General features: G+C 43.6%; 1 protein-coding gene across 4 annotated transcripts in view; it reads right to left on the reverse strand.

Moving 5' to 3' along the window:
- SMARCC1 (SWI/SNF related BAF chromatin remodeling complex subunit C1) overlaps positions 1-15,932 on the reverse strand; it is a gene marked incomplete at its 5' end in the record, with an annotated part of 93,709 nt that overhangs the window by 34,411 nt on the left and 43,366 nt on the right. For all 4 annotated transcript variants that reach the window (XM_082316726.1, XM_082316728.1, XM_082316727.1 and 1 more), the window contains 6 exons: positions 5,163-5,324; positions 5,984-6,242; positions 10,651-10,710; positions 12,967-13,080; positions 13,401-13,554; positions 14,320-14,433. In XM_082316726.1, coding sequence (XP_082172852.1) covers positions 5,163-5,324; positions 5,984-6,242; positions 10,651-10,710; positions 12,967-13,080; positions 13,401-13,554; positions 14,320-14,433 — 863 coding nt within the window. The remainder of the gene's footprint in view (positions 1-5,162; positions 5,325-5,983; positions 6,243-10,650; positions 10,711-12,966; positions 13,081-13,400; positions 13,555-14,319; positions 14,434-15,932) is intronic.

Genomic DNA, 15,932 nt, shown 5'->3' on the forward strand with positions numbered 1-15,932 from the left:
CGTGGGCAGGGACACCTTCCGCTAGCTCAGGTTGCTCAAAGCCCCATCCAACCTGGCTTTGAACACTTCCAATGATGGGGCATCCACAGCTTCTCTGGGCAAATCTGTAGACCAAGGTAAGAGCTGTTAAGCGACTACTGCTGCGGAGGAAGTTCCAAGGCAAACAGGACACCAAACTCCTTCCCACCCACCCTTTAGAGACAACCTTCTCAAAGGAAAAAGCACATAGGCATCTCACAGTAAGGGAAATTGCCCTTGGACTCTCCTGGGCATCATAATACATTTGATGGACACTTTCCAAAACAAAGCGTTCTTTTATATTACGTAGGGACACATTTGGCTACAAAGAGAGTCAGAAGGTACGTTCGTGTGACAGTAAGACATTATTGTGAACATCCTGATTTCACTTAGGTTTTCTAGTCCTGGCTGTAATAACAAATGTTATTTTAAAATTAGGATGACAACTTTAGGCAGGTTGTAGTCAATGGTTTTTGAAAACTGTTTTCTTGTATTAGCCACTAAGCCCTTATTTGCAGTGACAGCGCCATGCCTCTGCGGCTCCCACCGGCATAAGCCATTCCGCACTCGTGTACGTCGAGGGGACCATGCTGGAACGCTACACGAATAAGGAAAAAGAAAACGAAAGCTATCAATTATTAGTTTGGGGGTTAAATAAGTTTACCTGGGTTGAAGCAGGTTTTTGCCTCTACATTACAGGCTATTGCAAGTACCTCAAAACAATTAATAGTCCTGTAAAAATTAATCTCTAACTCAAGTATGAAAGGATCAGAAAAAACCCAAAATATTTCTGACTGTCTGCAAGAGAATGACGGAAATGACTCCTGCCTTTCAGCTGGATACAAACACAACCGTACTGATTTTCCTGTATGATCTAAGGAGGTTAATGAAAATACCTAACCGACACTGCAAACAGGAGCTGATCAGTCGGAGATACATGTCCCTGGTACAAAAGGGGAAGACTTAACTGTAATGAGAAAGAGCCTGTAATCCCTTCTACATGGCACCAGCGACGCTCTGTAGCCCTCTTCAGCAGGTTTGGTATTATACCTCGCGGGCTGTGGGGAATCAAATTCACGGTATTTCTTAAACCAGCAAGAGGCTGTGAGACACCCCAAGACATCTTTCGAGAGGGAGAAGCCACTTGCAGACCAGCAAACATCACCTCTCCGTGCCCCTTGTCAAACCTGAAGCAGCAAATATTTTCGGCTCTGTGGAAGCTTGTTCTGTTCTGCGTTATCACCTCCAAAAGCACGGCGTTTTCTAATGCAGGAAGAACTTACAGCTGACTTCTGACGAAGCCCAGTGACTTTACAGAGAAGTTAAATTGACTTTAGGTCAACAAGTAAAACTATAAAATATTTCCACGGTAAGAATTCACTGCGTTACCAGCAAACAGACGCTTGCAGCGTAAGCAGATACGTAACGTCCGCTGTCATCGGAAGAACGATAAGCAAAACCCCACGTATAAATGCACAGAATCGCTAGCATGAGTTTCGGCTCAGCAAATCGTTTAAAGATGCCTTCAAGACATCCTAGTCTCCTTTGTTTTCACTAAGGAAACACACACAACCTGTCAAAAGTCAGGCGTGAATGTTAATATTTAATTGAGAGGAAATATACTATAGCTCTGGAAAAACCCTGGGTCTGAATATGATAATTACGCTATTATCTAAGCTATAATTTACATTTTCCACAGTAAGTCAGGACTCCACAGCCACCAGAGCTTCCTCTGTTTCTGCTTCACGCAGCTTGGAGGCGTACAGCCCCATAACGGGGTGGGCTCCCACGAAGCAGGGTGGAGAGTTCACAGAAAGCTGCTGCAGCTTTCGTGCGAGCTGCCCGAGCCCGTCACCAGGGGACTGGATCGATGGGCTCGCTCCTCCAGCGGCGCAGAACCGGCTCAGGGGCACCTGGGTGCACGCAAAGCGAATGAAGCGCTCGGAGTCTGCTCATTTTAGCAGCGCTTGTGTTATTTCAGAGTTAAAGCACACCCTGGAGACCACAAGAGAAATCATCCTGCCAAAAATGAAGTGAAAGAACTTCTCCTGTGTACATATACCTGTGTGTAGTTTTCTAGAATGCGTTATTTGAGAATGATACAAAAGCAGCCATAAAATGTTAAATTTAATCATCCATTTACATCGCTCACAGTTGTAGCGGAGGCAGTAAATCAGACCCCCATTCCCTCAGCGCTCACTGTCACAGATGAGCTACGGCTCGAAGCATCCATACGCTCCCGTCAGCAGAAATACCTTCGCTGAAATACTTGTTAGAGTAAGACCTAAAATGCACAAGTAACCCCCTCCAACGCAGGCACTTCGGAGACTGCCTCGTGCCTCATTCAGTGCACAGTGCACGCAGTCAACGCGGTTAATCACCTTTGGAAAGCCATTAAGAAAGTACACACACTCGGTGAAGACTTAATTGAAACTACTAAGTACCACACGCGTACTGAATATTTCCCTTCTCTGGAGCTCAATCGCTAGCCTGAAGAGCTAGGATCCCTCGTTTGCTCTCCTCAATCCATTTGTACTAAAACTGATGCAGAGCATCTTCGTCTGTCGTACTCTGTACCTACAGTGGGGAATTATCTTGGAAAGCAAAAGACAATGTCTACCATGCTTACCACAGCATCCGAACCCCTTGAGTCTCCTCTTAGCTCTACTGAAGCCTCACTGTACCAATTTAAAAGGATCCATCATTAGTTTTTAGAAAAACTAACAACGAAGAGTTAAAGGAGGAGATTCTTGGACGTTAATGTACGCTCCTGCAATCTGTTCCAGTCATATTTTCCCCTTTCGCATTCCACATTGCCTCTAATTCACCAATATTAAGAGTTTTTAAATCATTATGGAGCTATAATTTTATTTCTAAAATATAACAGCCGATGAACTTTCATTATAGCGTGGAACCCTAAGCAGATATTTTTAGTTCCCCATAGTGACATTTAGCTATAAAACTTCAGCTCTAGCCACGCAAAAGCGCAGCTCCGTTTCAGCAGCGGCACACCACAACGCTGTACTTCGACGTCTTAAACGCACCTCTGCAAGCGCACGCTACGGATTCCCCCAGTGCAAAGCTGTTTTGGAGGGGAAGGCACCGCAGATCGCTGAGTGACCCAGTTCACTCTGGCTGAGCAGCTCCCCCGGGGAGAACCATCTGCTGTTGTCCTAATTTACTCCATTAGTCACAGCCCAATACAAATCGCATTAACTATAACAGGACGGTATTACTTATAGAACTCACCACACAGCTCATTCAGAAATAATCGTGTTATGGTCATCTGCTCTCCAACTCCCCAGATTAAGTGACAAGGACTTCAAAATCTCTCTTTGCAACTTGTGTGCAAATTCTCCTAGAGGAAGGGCTAACCTACAGACCAGCAACATCACCGGTGATGTAGCAATGGTAAACTTGCACCGTCGTGCTGCAGGATTAAGAATTAAAGGCTCAAAGCAGCATACGTGAGGTCCTTAACATACTACAGCGAAGCCTGTACTTGGAGAATATGGAAAAAGGAAACAAAGCCCCAGTAAGAAAAATTTAACTCAAGCTGAGCTTATTTTAAAATAACTATCAAATTAAACTTAGTCCCAGATGGAATAATACCTAGATTTGTTTTATAGTAGACTTGAAAATGAACCCCAAAGCCTTGCCCTTTCTACAGGGCTTCGACGCTTGCTGTCAGTTCTGCGCAACAGAGCACCGCGGAGCAGGGAGAAGCGGACACCCCAGGTGCTGCCGTTCCCCTTTGGCACACGCGCCGCATCTTCCCAAAGCACCGAGCTGCCTCGCATCAAGTCTATCCCACTGAGCGTAGAACTGAAAAATGCAACAGAAGGATTGAGTGGTCTGCTAACTTCTTTTCTATTTAAAATATATCTTCATGAGTTAAGCGGTACTTTAAAATTAATTTAGAAGTGTAGTTTTGCAACGGACGTTAAGTACCATGAAGAGTAGGTGCGCATCTTCGCCTCTCACTAGCAGCTGCTAACTGAACAGCGCTGGAGCACAGAGGTCCCTTACGACCCCATCACGCAATCTGGCACCTTGCTCACCTCTCTAGACGGGGTGACGGCAGGTCGACCACGAGATGCACAAGCACAGCCCAGATCAAACCTTCCAGTCAATCTAGGTCACATTCTGTTCACCTTTACCCGAAGCTATACGTGCCTTTAAATATCTAGTCGCTACATTCACCAAAACGATTTGTGATAAGCTGAACAAAACAGCAGCCAATAATGCCGGAGAGAAAAATAAAGACCTACAGACAAGTCGGTAGATCTGTACCAAACTCAAGAGCTGGAAGTCTGAGACCACCAGTAGGTACGCAGCAAAATGTGCGCGTCTACTCGTGTTGCTGTTGAAGGAGAGCCAGAGGAGAGGTAAACAGAAAGGGCTACACAAAGTGGTTTCACTCTGTGGGGAGCTGCCAGGAGATAGGCTTTTACTCTCCACAGTAACGAATAAACAATTTGCACCTGTCAAAGTTTCAGATAAGAGACTTAATACCAGAGTATCTGCTGAATACTACAGAAAACAGCTCAGTTGAAACCGAGCTCTAAAACGAGAGCTCGTTAGTATGGCAGTGCAACGTACAACCCCCAGAGCCAAGAACTGCGGCATTACCAGGTACCAGCCCACCATTTAATACAAAGTTCCTCTCCAGCTACCACCGGGGTTAGCCGTGTACTCAGAGCACAAGACTTACATTAAAACTGTTTACCAAAAGGTGTGGTATTTATTATAGATTCAGCCGCAGCACAAAGAGGCAATAAAAGTCAGCTGGCTTTATCACAACTGGAAAGGCAGCACCCTCTAACTACTCTAGGACCCACAGAATTAGCATGAAATGTTCTGCTCTGGTATTTTTGCCCACTTAACTCTATGCATCCCATGCAACGGCATTTCCACGCAGTCGGAAAACAAATTTCTAAAACTAAAGCTGGTCCGAAGTTCATTAATTCGGTGTCAAGAGTTAATAATCCTGCAGCAAGCAGAAGTGGAACGACCTGTCACACTCTCCTTACCCGCGATTCCCATCTCGTATTGGAGGTGAACTTACGGTTTATTATGAGTCAGAAGAAAATGCCTAAGGAACCTCATCTGCAGAAATATCTGCATTTTGATGGACAGCCTACCGATTTTCTCCGGCTCATCTGGGCCCGTTCCGGCAATGCAGCTGCTCTCTAGTCCGTACGTTGGATCCACCTTCCCAGAGGCTCTTGCTGCTTCCTGCACCTTCTTTACGTGAGCTTCAACGAGCTCCAGCGGTACCTCCTCTCTGACGCGGGAGAACTCCTCTGTTAAAAATCACACAGAAAACGTTATATTGTGAGGGTTTTAAGGCAAATTAAAAGTTATGATTTTCTCCGATCAACGTGCAGGTAAATCTCATGACAAAATGAACTCTCAAGTTCCTTCTTTTCACATTAGGTAGTTAATTTTCTCTCTCAAATGTGGTAGGTAAGAGCCTCTTCCCAATTATGTAAAATAGCCTTTTATGTGGAAAAATAAGGAAAGAAAGGAACTATTTCATCAAGTTTCTTAGAGGACACATAACTGGCAGATAACGTCACACAAGTAAACCAGGAAAACGGGAAGTTTAGCGTTGTGCCTTTACCCACAGCTAAACTCAGGACAGGGGTCACAGTAACACCAACTACTAGGCGGTGCTTGCAAACACCACCAACAGTCGATGAGCACGAAAGGGGAATGCAAGCCATCTTCAGACACTCAGTAGCCCTTAAGAGCTATTCTAACTTGCCTGTAAACTGGCAGTTTCAGGAACAAGAGAACACAAAACTGGGTATCAGAAGACCCGTTTTCTACATACATGTAAATTTATTTCTACCACTTATTACCCACCCTGAAGAAACTCAACAGTCAATTTTAAGAACAGACTAACAGAGAGCAAAGCTGTAGAGACAAGGTGAAAAAAATTGCTGGGGCAAACTCGTACCTAACGCAGCCTTTGCTGCGGCTGATGCCACCCGGGGATCCACCACCGACGCCAGAAAAGCGACGGTACTCATCACTGGGTTGCCAGACTGGCTGAAAGGGACGGGCTGGTAAGCCAGCGGGCCCAGGGACGCATCGGAGTTCTCCAAATAGGGGTCTTCGATCGGAAGTCTCAGGAAATGGAGAATGCACTCATCTTGGGTACGGCTCCCAACATGCTCTGAGACTTTGTTCCAGTCATCTTTGTACATCTCCAGAGCCTGCAAATGAAAAAAAAAAAAAATTATTGTATATACACTGACTACTCTGGGGGGGGGAAAAAACCTACTTTATGCAAAAAGATTTACAGTACTAGTTATTTTGGTGATGGAACAATAAATCAGGACCAGACAACTACTTAAAATTGGATTATTTCTGGTAGCAAAATTATTCTGCGTAAGAAATACGAACACCTCACTGGGACATCAGTTAAACTGAAGCTGCAGGGATCATCATGCAAGTTTTATGGTGTTACTGTGTCAAAAAATTGTCAGAAGATTTGGGATTTACCAATAACATTTGCATAGTTAGTGCTTCCCCATTTTGCTTTCACATGAAAAGCTTTACCGAGGAAGAAGTTTGCTTATCCTACCAAGTCTCGCCAATTCTTTTAATTCCCATAACTACTCCCCGAGGGCACTCTTGTGTTCTCTCATCTATGTCTTAAATCCTGCTCCTGCCCCAAGGAGCTTAGTGTGTTATTTCACGTGTACATACTAGCCACGATGGTGAAGCCCAGTTTTTAGATCCAACAGATGTTATGAAAATGAAGGAGCATCAAACCAACATAGCAGGGGAAAAGAGGAAAATACACTCTGTATCATGAAGCCGGAAGAGGTCAGATCTCTAGCTACTGTTAACCGGTCTGATTTTTGTTATGCATTCAGGTTAACAAATCATTGTTATGTAGATAAGCCACCTGATAAAGTAAGAACTTCCAGATTAAATCAAAGATTTTGTAATTCAGAATTTCAGTCGCTTTTAAAGTTACTTAAGAAAAGTCTTAACAAAACAATTTAATAACAACGGGCTACTGCACAGTTTTTGAAAAACTCACAAATTAGTACTGTAAAAACCCAAAGTGGTAGCCTAACAGAATATTATCCCTTAACAAGTGGGATTTTTTTTTCTGGAAAACTGGTTTAGTTATTTAAGCATTTGGATAGCATAAAATAAGTGTTGACGTATACTAAACTTTTACATTACTGTGATGATTCATGGTTCAGTCACCTAGAAAAAGTAAAAAGCCATTTGAGATCCAGGCAAAATATGTTAAACTCAAAAATGAAACGGGATCTGCAACTCACAGGCGTAACAGAAGTCTTTGAAAATATTCAACAGCAGAGGCCTGAGCAAGGGTGGTAAACGCCTCCCTGTTTATCTGTTTGAGTTGCATTTTCACTTCTAAGTTTAACATATTTGGCCGAAAAGTCAAGCTGCTGTTTAGTCACGCTGTACTTACCCTACAACAAAACTAAAGGTAACCAGCGTCTGCACTGCTTCACAGCAAGCGAGCAGGCGGCTCGGCAATAACGGGGGCAAGGGGAAGCACAGCCTGGGAAGCGGGTATTGTCAGCCCGTGACACGTCCTCACCGACTTGCCGGCCATCGGGCAGGCTGCCCGCGACCTCGAGGCACCCGTCTGCAGGTGTAACGTATTTCAGAAGAGACAGAGATCAGCCTCCTCCCTCGCTAACTACTCATGACATCCGAAGACATTTGCCTGCAGGACTACACATAAACCAGTCTTTTTCATCAACAATAAATATTAAAAAAAACCAAAAAAAACAGGAGTTTCCAAACATACTGCTTTCTTCACAGCAGTTCTGATTTCACCAGTCTGGAGGAAAAGTGTTTTAGTGTTTTTGCAGGTAAAACATAAGCTACGAGAATCCTTGAAAGACGAAGTAATCTACCTGAACGGGACTCTGGCATGTCACGGATGTTGAAGGTCAGCTGGGGAAAAAATGCACGCTCAGTAACATCTTCAAAGATGGGGAAGCAGAGTAACTAAAAGGACAGAGCTTAGCCGGATGGAAAGACCGCCACAGGAGCGGCTGAAGACCAAAACCTTGGTGTTGTCTAGCTCAGGAGAGCTCAATGGAAAGAGTCATCTGGTTTGGGCAGGAACCAAGGACAGACGACGTTGGACAGCCTGCTCCATACCGCAGGAATCGACGGTCCCCAACGGCTTACGAACCGTTCTGACCTCTGTCTGATCTTGCCCAAGTGGTTAAAGAAATGAGCAGCTGCTTAGTTCACCAGGTCATACTCAGGGGGAAATATTTATTCAATGTTCAACTTTCATTTCACCTTCCCTAATTTCACCTCAGTGCTGTAAGTTATGCGCCTACCCATTTTCAATCCCACTAACATACTAGATCAGCTTTGCTTTTCGTGGCTATGCGGGGTTTTTTTTGCTCATTCTCCTTCATTGCTGCTTCTGCTAGACAAACTAGCTCTCACAATAGCTGTCCTTACTATAAATAGCTGAAAATGCACTTAGCTATGCAAGAATAGTGCTCCATGGAGATCGGGAGCAGCAGTGTGGCAGGGAAGATGATTCTGGGAGGGAAACGGTGTTTCTTCCCCCCAATTCATGCAGTCAACAGGCAGAAGGACAATAATTATTTTAGGTAAGATTTATTCTTTGGCACTTCACTGCATATATATTTGCCTAAAGCTACCCTGAGGATTTAATTGGACTGAGCTGGCTTGTTATAGCTGAATTACTTATGCTTGAACCGATATACTCTTTACTGATTTATTTATAGGTTTAATCCATAAAGAATGAAGAACAAAAACATTATTAATTTAAACGCACATTAAATAAAATTGTAATCTCAAGACTTGGGAGGTTTTTGGTTTGTTTTTGAAAACAAAGAAGAATATGTCATCTGGATTATTTCATGAGGCTACTACTTGCTATGTATGACCATAAGCTACAAACATACAGGAGAATGAATTTTAAGTAGTAATACTAGTAAAGCAAAGAAGCCAACATATCAAGATATCAGTCTTGTTTCTCCATACAAGAATGCCATGATCTTCGCTGTTCTCACCCTATAAGCTACATTTTTCCATGTGCCAATAGAAAAGTATCAGCTAAAGAGTGCATATCAACCCAACGTAAAAAAATAAATATCTGTTTTGGCTGTTTGATGAACACACTCCCGTATCTGTGAAGGCTGAATCAAAGTATGCTGTTGATTAGGCACTTTAGCTCGCTCAGAAAAGAAAGCACGCAGAGAAGCTGAGTATTGTTCAGCACCGTCAAGCGCTGTCAAGATCCATTGTCCATGCTTTTCCTTATGAATTTAACTTCTCAATGGGCTTACTGACACATGTAAAGACAAAAAAGCCAGAACAATCACGCAACTGCAGTCTGGTGGAAGCTCTCTGCAAGTAAAACCAACCCAAACTGGAATTCTTATACCAGAATGCTGAATTACATTAAAAAAAGAAGAAAAAAAAAATCACGTTCCTGTAAAACGTTCCTGTAAAAGAAAGAAAAAAACATTCCTGTAAAAGAAAGCTGGGTAGATGATAGTTTCTTTATAGGAAGTGGCGGCACATTAATTATTTCAGGCCACCAAGATGATGCTTCTGACGAAGCGCTATGAAAAACAAGGCTGCCCTGATGTCAGCGTGAAAGACTAGAACGTCCTTCTGCAGCGCACCTCCTGGGGTGGTTTCATCCTAGACTGGAACTCCAAGAGACCTGACAGTTACCATGGGGTTCAAGAGTATCAAATGAAGCATTTGGGGACACAGACCGGATTCTAGTGCGCTAACAGTTCTCCGACCTTATTTTTACAGTACCAATGTGATTTGAGTCATCTCATGTTTATTTCTTGGAGGCTTCTGGAAAAAGCTTAAAGAATACATCAAGTGCAGCTATGTGGCGAAAAGAATGAGTAGGTGGACGGGATTAAAGAGCTACAAAATAAAGAGCTTCCCTTCTTAGTGGCAGCAGACAGAAAAACACAGCCTCAACTGTTTCTTAACAGTTTAAACTTCAAAAATTAGCTGTTTCCCTAACATGCTATGGCATAGCCAGGAACCTGTAAAGATGACCAGAATTTCAAAATATTCATCTTAGTGGCAGGTAAATTGTTACTTGAAGGGCATTTATTTCATCTTGTTGGCAACTTCTGTTTAATGAAAAGACCTCTCTGCACTGCAAGATCTGTTCTTGAGTTTACGCAAAGGTTCTTAAACACCTGATTGCAGGTACAACCTTGAAGTATATGAAGCCCCTCTATTACATAGATGTTACTGCCATCTCTTTTCAGTAGTAACATTTGTGTAGCCATGATGGTCTAATAACAAGTTATGGTTTCAAGGGAGAGCTGTAACCTTTTACCAATTCAAAGGCCGTAACCGCAACAGACAGGCAGGCAGCCGTGTATACACAGATACTCAACCACCCCCGTCCTCCAGCTACATCAGTCGAGTCCCAGGAGATTGCTTCCCACTATAAACTCTGCTTCGCTATTCCAGTTCGGTAAAGGTATGCCGTTGTCACCTAACTCCACTTGAACAGATTTATTAAGTGTAGATTGTTAAAGCATGTAATATCCTGTACGTTTTGTTTCCTAGCCTTTGTTTCTGCCCTCATGAACTTACTTCTAATAGCAGCAATGTCTCTTGTTCTGTCCATTCTCTTCCAGCACTTGCACCTTTACTCTACAAAAGACAGGAGGAAAAAAAAAAAGTGAAATACAGGTCTTTTTACACAGAACTTTTTAGAAGAAAACATTAAGAAGGAAAGGGGAAGAATTTGTTATTTAATCCACTCCAATGTGTACCTTTCACAACCTTCCTACCACAGCTAACCAGCCCCTGGTTATCTCCTACACTGGTTCAGTTCACGTGATTTACTTACATGGCTAAGGCACGCGGGCGAGTACATTCCTGCAGTCTCTGCGGAGGTTGGGGGTTACAGATCCCACCTTCCCAACATGTCTAGGAGAACCTGCAGCTCCTCTTTTATGCCAAGCCAAAGCAAAGTCATTCGGTACCCTTTTCTCCCGGCTATCTTTGCTTGCACGTACAGCAAGCAGAAAAGCAGATTCTCCTAAATAATAACAACCCTCAGGAGTGCTGATGGCGTTCTGGTCGGCTTGACTTTGGCCGGTAAAATCAAGCCAAGAACAGAGCAGTTTACACACAGCATTCTGCAGTTCACACCAAAGGATAGCGGCGGCCAGCAGACACAACGGAACATCTAACCCCATAGATGCCGCAGAGCCGAAAGAGGCTGCTGTCCATCGAGGAGATGGGATTCCTCAATTCAGGCACACCTGGGATTCTCTCAGCTTAAAGGGCACCTTTCTCAACAGAATAGGGTTTACGTCGACATAACTTTAGCCCCCGTAAACCTCTGCTTCCGAGGCAGACCGACTGAACTGGGTAAGGTGCATGCTGCTCCAAAAAAAGTTCATCTATCTACAAGTTCATCAGTAACTCGGTAAAAAAATAATAATAGATCTTTACAAGTGAGATGAGCTATCCAAAAAGACAGAGTAATTACAGCAAGATGATCTGCAAATTTAGCAATCACTTGCTCCAAGGGTTGCTGCTCACAAATCTACACCTTGTGGTTAACTCCTGAGATTTTCTTAAAGTTACCAAACTCAGGGAAAACTTCCCCTTCCGTGGCTACAGACACCCGAATCCACGACATGCCAAATAAAGACAAAAGCAGCTTGTCACCTGCTTATGAAAGAACATTATGGAGACTGGATGTCTCTGTGCAAGACCACAGCAAAAGGAAAAGGGTATTTTGGATAAGTCAATCTATCCCATCTCACGCATTTCAAACAGATCATCAACCCACAGAGAACATTAATCAAAGTGAGTCATCCAGCAGCTGATCCGTTCTCAAAGAGGCTGGTATGAACAGCCAAAAAAGCAATTGCCACGCACATAAAACAGAAAGGGAAATCAACTTCTGCAAATAAATCTGCTCAAGTTCACTGTTACAGATACTTGTAAACAGAACCAGAGCCTGGAACCAAGAAAAGATTTATGAATTTGGTGAATATATATACCACCCTAAACTAAGTGAAAAAGTCACTCCATGAAATGCAGTATGAAATCAGGCTTCATAAACAAATGCTGATCTCCAGAACTGTTGTATTTTGGGGGTTTTGGTTTGCTGGGGGTTTGGTTTGGTTTGTTTGGTTGGTTTTGGTTTTTTTTTTTTTAAATAGTTATCTCATGCTCTCCCGGGACAACGAACACTGTACTTACAGAAACCAATTAGACAGAATTAGCCTGATGCCAGCCGCAGAGAGGCACTAATCAGCAGAACACTGCAGGCTTCCAGGCTGAAGGCTGTGCTGAGGTAGTACAGTGGTACCCCTGCAATACCTGCAGGCACACAGGCAGGTATCTGGCAGCAGCAGGAGTCAAAGGCAACAGGTTACGGAATGGCCAACAGCACTGCAATGGTGTCCCAAAGTTGAACTATACACTACATTGCAAAGACAGTGCCAAAGCATCCCCTGCAACGGTTTTGTGACGCCTTTTGTCATCAAGCAACTTTCTAGTGCTGTCAGTCTGGAAAACCCTGCTCAGACTTGGAAAACAGGATGGTTAAAGACTCTGCTGGAAGATCTCGGATTCTGTATTAAATTATTGGATAGCTTGTTGATTCTGAACCATTCAGGTAAAATATGCAGTAACATAACAAGAGTTCAGCCTCCGGAGGAGCCGGACGGTATTGACTAGCTTAGCATAGGTACGTGTCTCTATTTCTACAAAATCAGATCTCCAACACAACCATAAGTGAGATATCTTAGCATCCCACACTGCGATGGAAGAAATCTAAAACAGGAGTGTAAAAGTAACACAAGTTACTCCGTGTCATCTAGGGGAGGACGCTTGAGGAAGAAACCTTAATAGAAGGGGCAGGGGAAAAAATCCCAACATACTTGCCTTTGCTAAAGTCTTTTTCGAGTAAATGTCTGTGCGAAGTCCGAAGTTCTGCAGATCAGTAGGCTTCTCCTTGTTTTTCTCAGGGAAACTCAACATCTGCTGAGCAGCTGGAACCTGCGAACAGACATTACAAGAGAGAGGTGAGAGGGGCAGGAATTCGAAGTTATTCAAGGTTTTCAGACCAACGTTATACAGAACACAGACTGAACAAATAAGTTGAACGTGAGTCTACAGAGATGGCTTTACATAATATCACTTGCACACGATGCTAGCAGATTTGTTTTGGAGATTCTGACTACCTGAAACTCTCAACCTGGACGGACAAAAAAAAGGGAACATTTCAGCGAATCACGTGCAAATCCTTCTACCGAGATGTTACACGGCACCAGCCAGCGCTAAGGCAAACACACGCCAGCGCGGCCTGCGGGGCTCACCTGGGGAGTGCGGATATGGAGAGGCATGAGTCCAGAGGGTGTATCGGCCAGCACGTTGAAGTGGGGAGTAGGGGGAGGTCCCATTGCCATGGGACGGCTTTCTGGATCCACTTGGTAGTTAATGAGACCCCACTGCTCCAGAAAAGCATGTACTCTATGAAACAACATGACAAATTAACACCTTAAGACTTAAAGCCTTGCTTATGCGTGACACTGCAGAAAGGAGACAGCGAAGGAAGAAGTTTATGTTTCTGGATCAACCACAGATCCAGAACCTCCTATAATCCTTCACTAATCACCAACAGCAACACCAATCGCGCGGCACGAGCTTTGTACAGACTTGACTGCACTTCTGCATGTTGCACAAAGCAAAACATGACTTTTTCGTTATAGATAACAGGAAATTACTTAGTTAAGGACAAAGGCAAAGCAAAGCTAGGGCCGCATGCACGGAACCATTTGCAATGTATGGATTGTGAGGGCTGCACAACCATTGATTTGCTTCCCTCATCTATCTGTAGCTGCTCTTCACTGAATCGACATTTAGCAAGTTCCAAATTTCTAGGGCTTTGCTGCGCCTCACTGCTTAAGACTGGCAAAACATAAAGCTGACAAAACTGAGCTGCAAAACTGGAATTTCTGGAAAAACTCCACATACTTACTAACCAGCAGAACCTAAATAATCACAAGTTAAGACCCAAACTCTGGCATGGTTCAGCAAGCAGACAGAGTATTACAAATGAAGAACAGCATAAATTAGTCTGGTTACCAAAAAAGCGGGGAAACTGCCTGCTAAGCAACAGCACGATAGCTGTTGCCCACACCTATGCTGTCGTACTGGAGCCCTTCCGTTTCTAAAGCGGCTCCTATTTCTTTTTGTTAAAGTGAAAGCAGTGGCTGAAGGATCCATGGCTTTTACCTCATGACAGCACACACGTCTCCAGTCAGATTCCTTCTGCAGGCAGTGCTGGTCAAGTACTCTTGGGGGTTTAAGCGATAGGTGTCAATCATGAAGTTGCGGTAAGCCAGGTATCTGAAAGACAATTGATACGTAGTTCACGGACACTGATGTCTAACAAAGTTTAGAATACGTATTTTAGGATTCACCTTCTCCAAACACCTGTATTACTGACAAGTAAACACCCACAGATAATTTTTATTGATGAAATTTAAAAAAATCAGTATCAAAAGCAATAGGTAAGTAGAATTTATTTTTATATTCTGAATATGACCCATCTCTTCCAGATTGTCTCATTCTGGATTTTATCTGTGTTTGGTTTTGTATCTGGTTTGTTATCTGTTGTACTGCTAAGCACATCGAAGCATGCTTAAATCGCAAACCACACAAAGAGCTGCTGTAGCTTGGTCGCTAACCAAACACTTGCACAACAGACTACTAGCTGCAGAAAAAAAGAGTAGTGGGGTCTGGTCTTCACATGGGAACAGGCTAAATAATCCTCGTCACCCCCCGCTGCGAGCCTGGAAGAAAAAACAGCTGTGCAGAAAACCAGTAGTACACTGGATGGAATGCTACTGTTTCTACATGTGGACTTTTTAATGCATAAAAAGATCAGTAAGGAAAGGTTAGAGGACAGCAAAATGGAGAAGATCTTTGAAAAGCAGAGGGCAAGAACGCAGAAGCCAGCGTAGCACTCCCCGCTCGCTGCGCTGGGAACAGCCAAAGCAGAAACGACCCCCGTGAGGTTCCCATACCTCCGTGCACAACAGCCCAAGTAAGCAGGTTGCGGGGTTCAGCCCGTTGCCTGCACTGCAGACATTGCTTCACCCTCTTTTTCAGTAAGCTTCTGGAACGTACTAATGCTTTCCAATACAAGTTGATCAGAACAACAAAAGCTACCATAAAATTATTGCTAGCCCTGTTCTTTAGATGGAACCAAACCAATCTGCCAAATATAAGTGAGTATCCTATGCAGAGACGGGTTCAAAACAGGGTATTATAAGCAGTTTCCGCCTTTGGAAAATTCAAGACAGGGATGTCTCATATGCAGTGTGCAAAAGCAGCTGGTAACCGAAAATATAACTCATACAGAGATGGAACACCAATGCCTTTCACAGGCAAGACACAAGCAAACAGATGCTAGAAGTAGACATTCCTGCCAACAGCCCACACCTTCATTCTGACCGCATTATACATGAAACTGGCTGGAAAAAAAGTCACGGGACTAGGCGCTGGGCTCCTCCATGTTGAATGTTTGGTAGGCCAGAAACAAAAAGGGAACTTCTTCCTTAGAGGAACGTTTCTGAATGCTCCTGGAGAGAGCTGGGTTGCCACCTGCTCGAGAACAGGTACTTTAAAGTGGTGGTGGCTGCAGAAACTGGTTTAATACTTACTAGTTAATGTCGCATTACTAGGTGAAGAGAGAAGCCTAAGAAACATCCCTAAAGTTTATCCTGAAGGGAGTCTGTTTTCGACAATAACATGACCCATCAGCTAAGACTTGTCAACAGCAAGAAAGAAAAGTCAACTAGTATTTAGTTAAAATCCCCTTTAAGACAGAAACCACCCCCCAG

Source organism: Platalea leucorodia (genome assembly GCF_965183815.1).
Source record: "Platalea leucorodia genome assembly, chromosome: 1".
NCBI lineage: Eukaryota > Metazoa > Chordata > Aves > Pelecaniformes > Threskiornithidae > Platalea > Platalea leucorodia.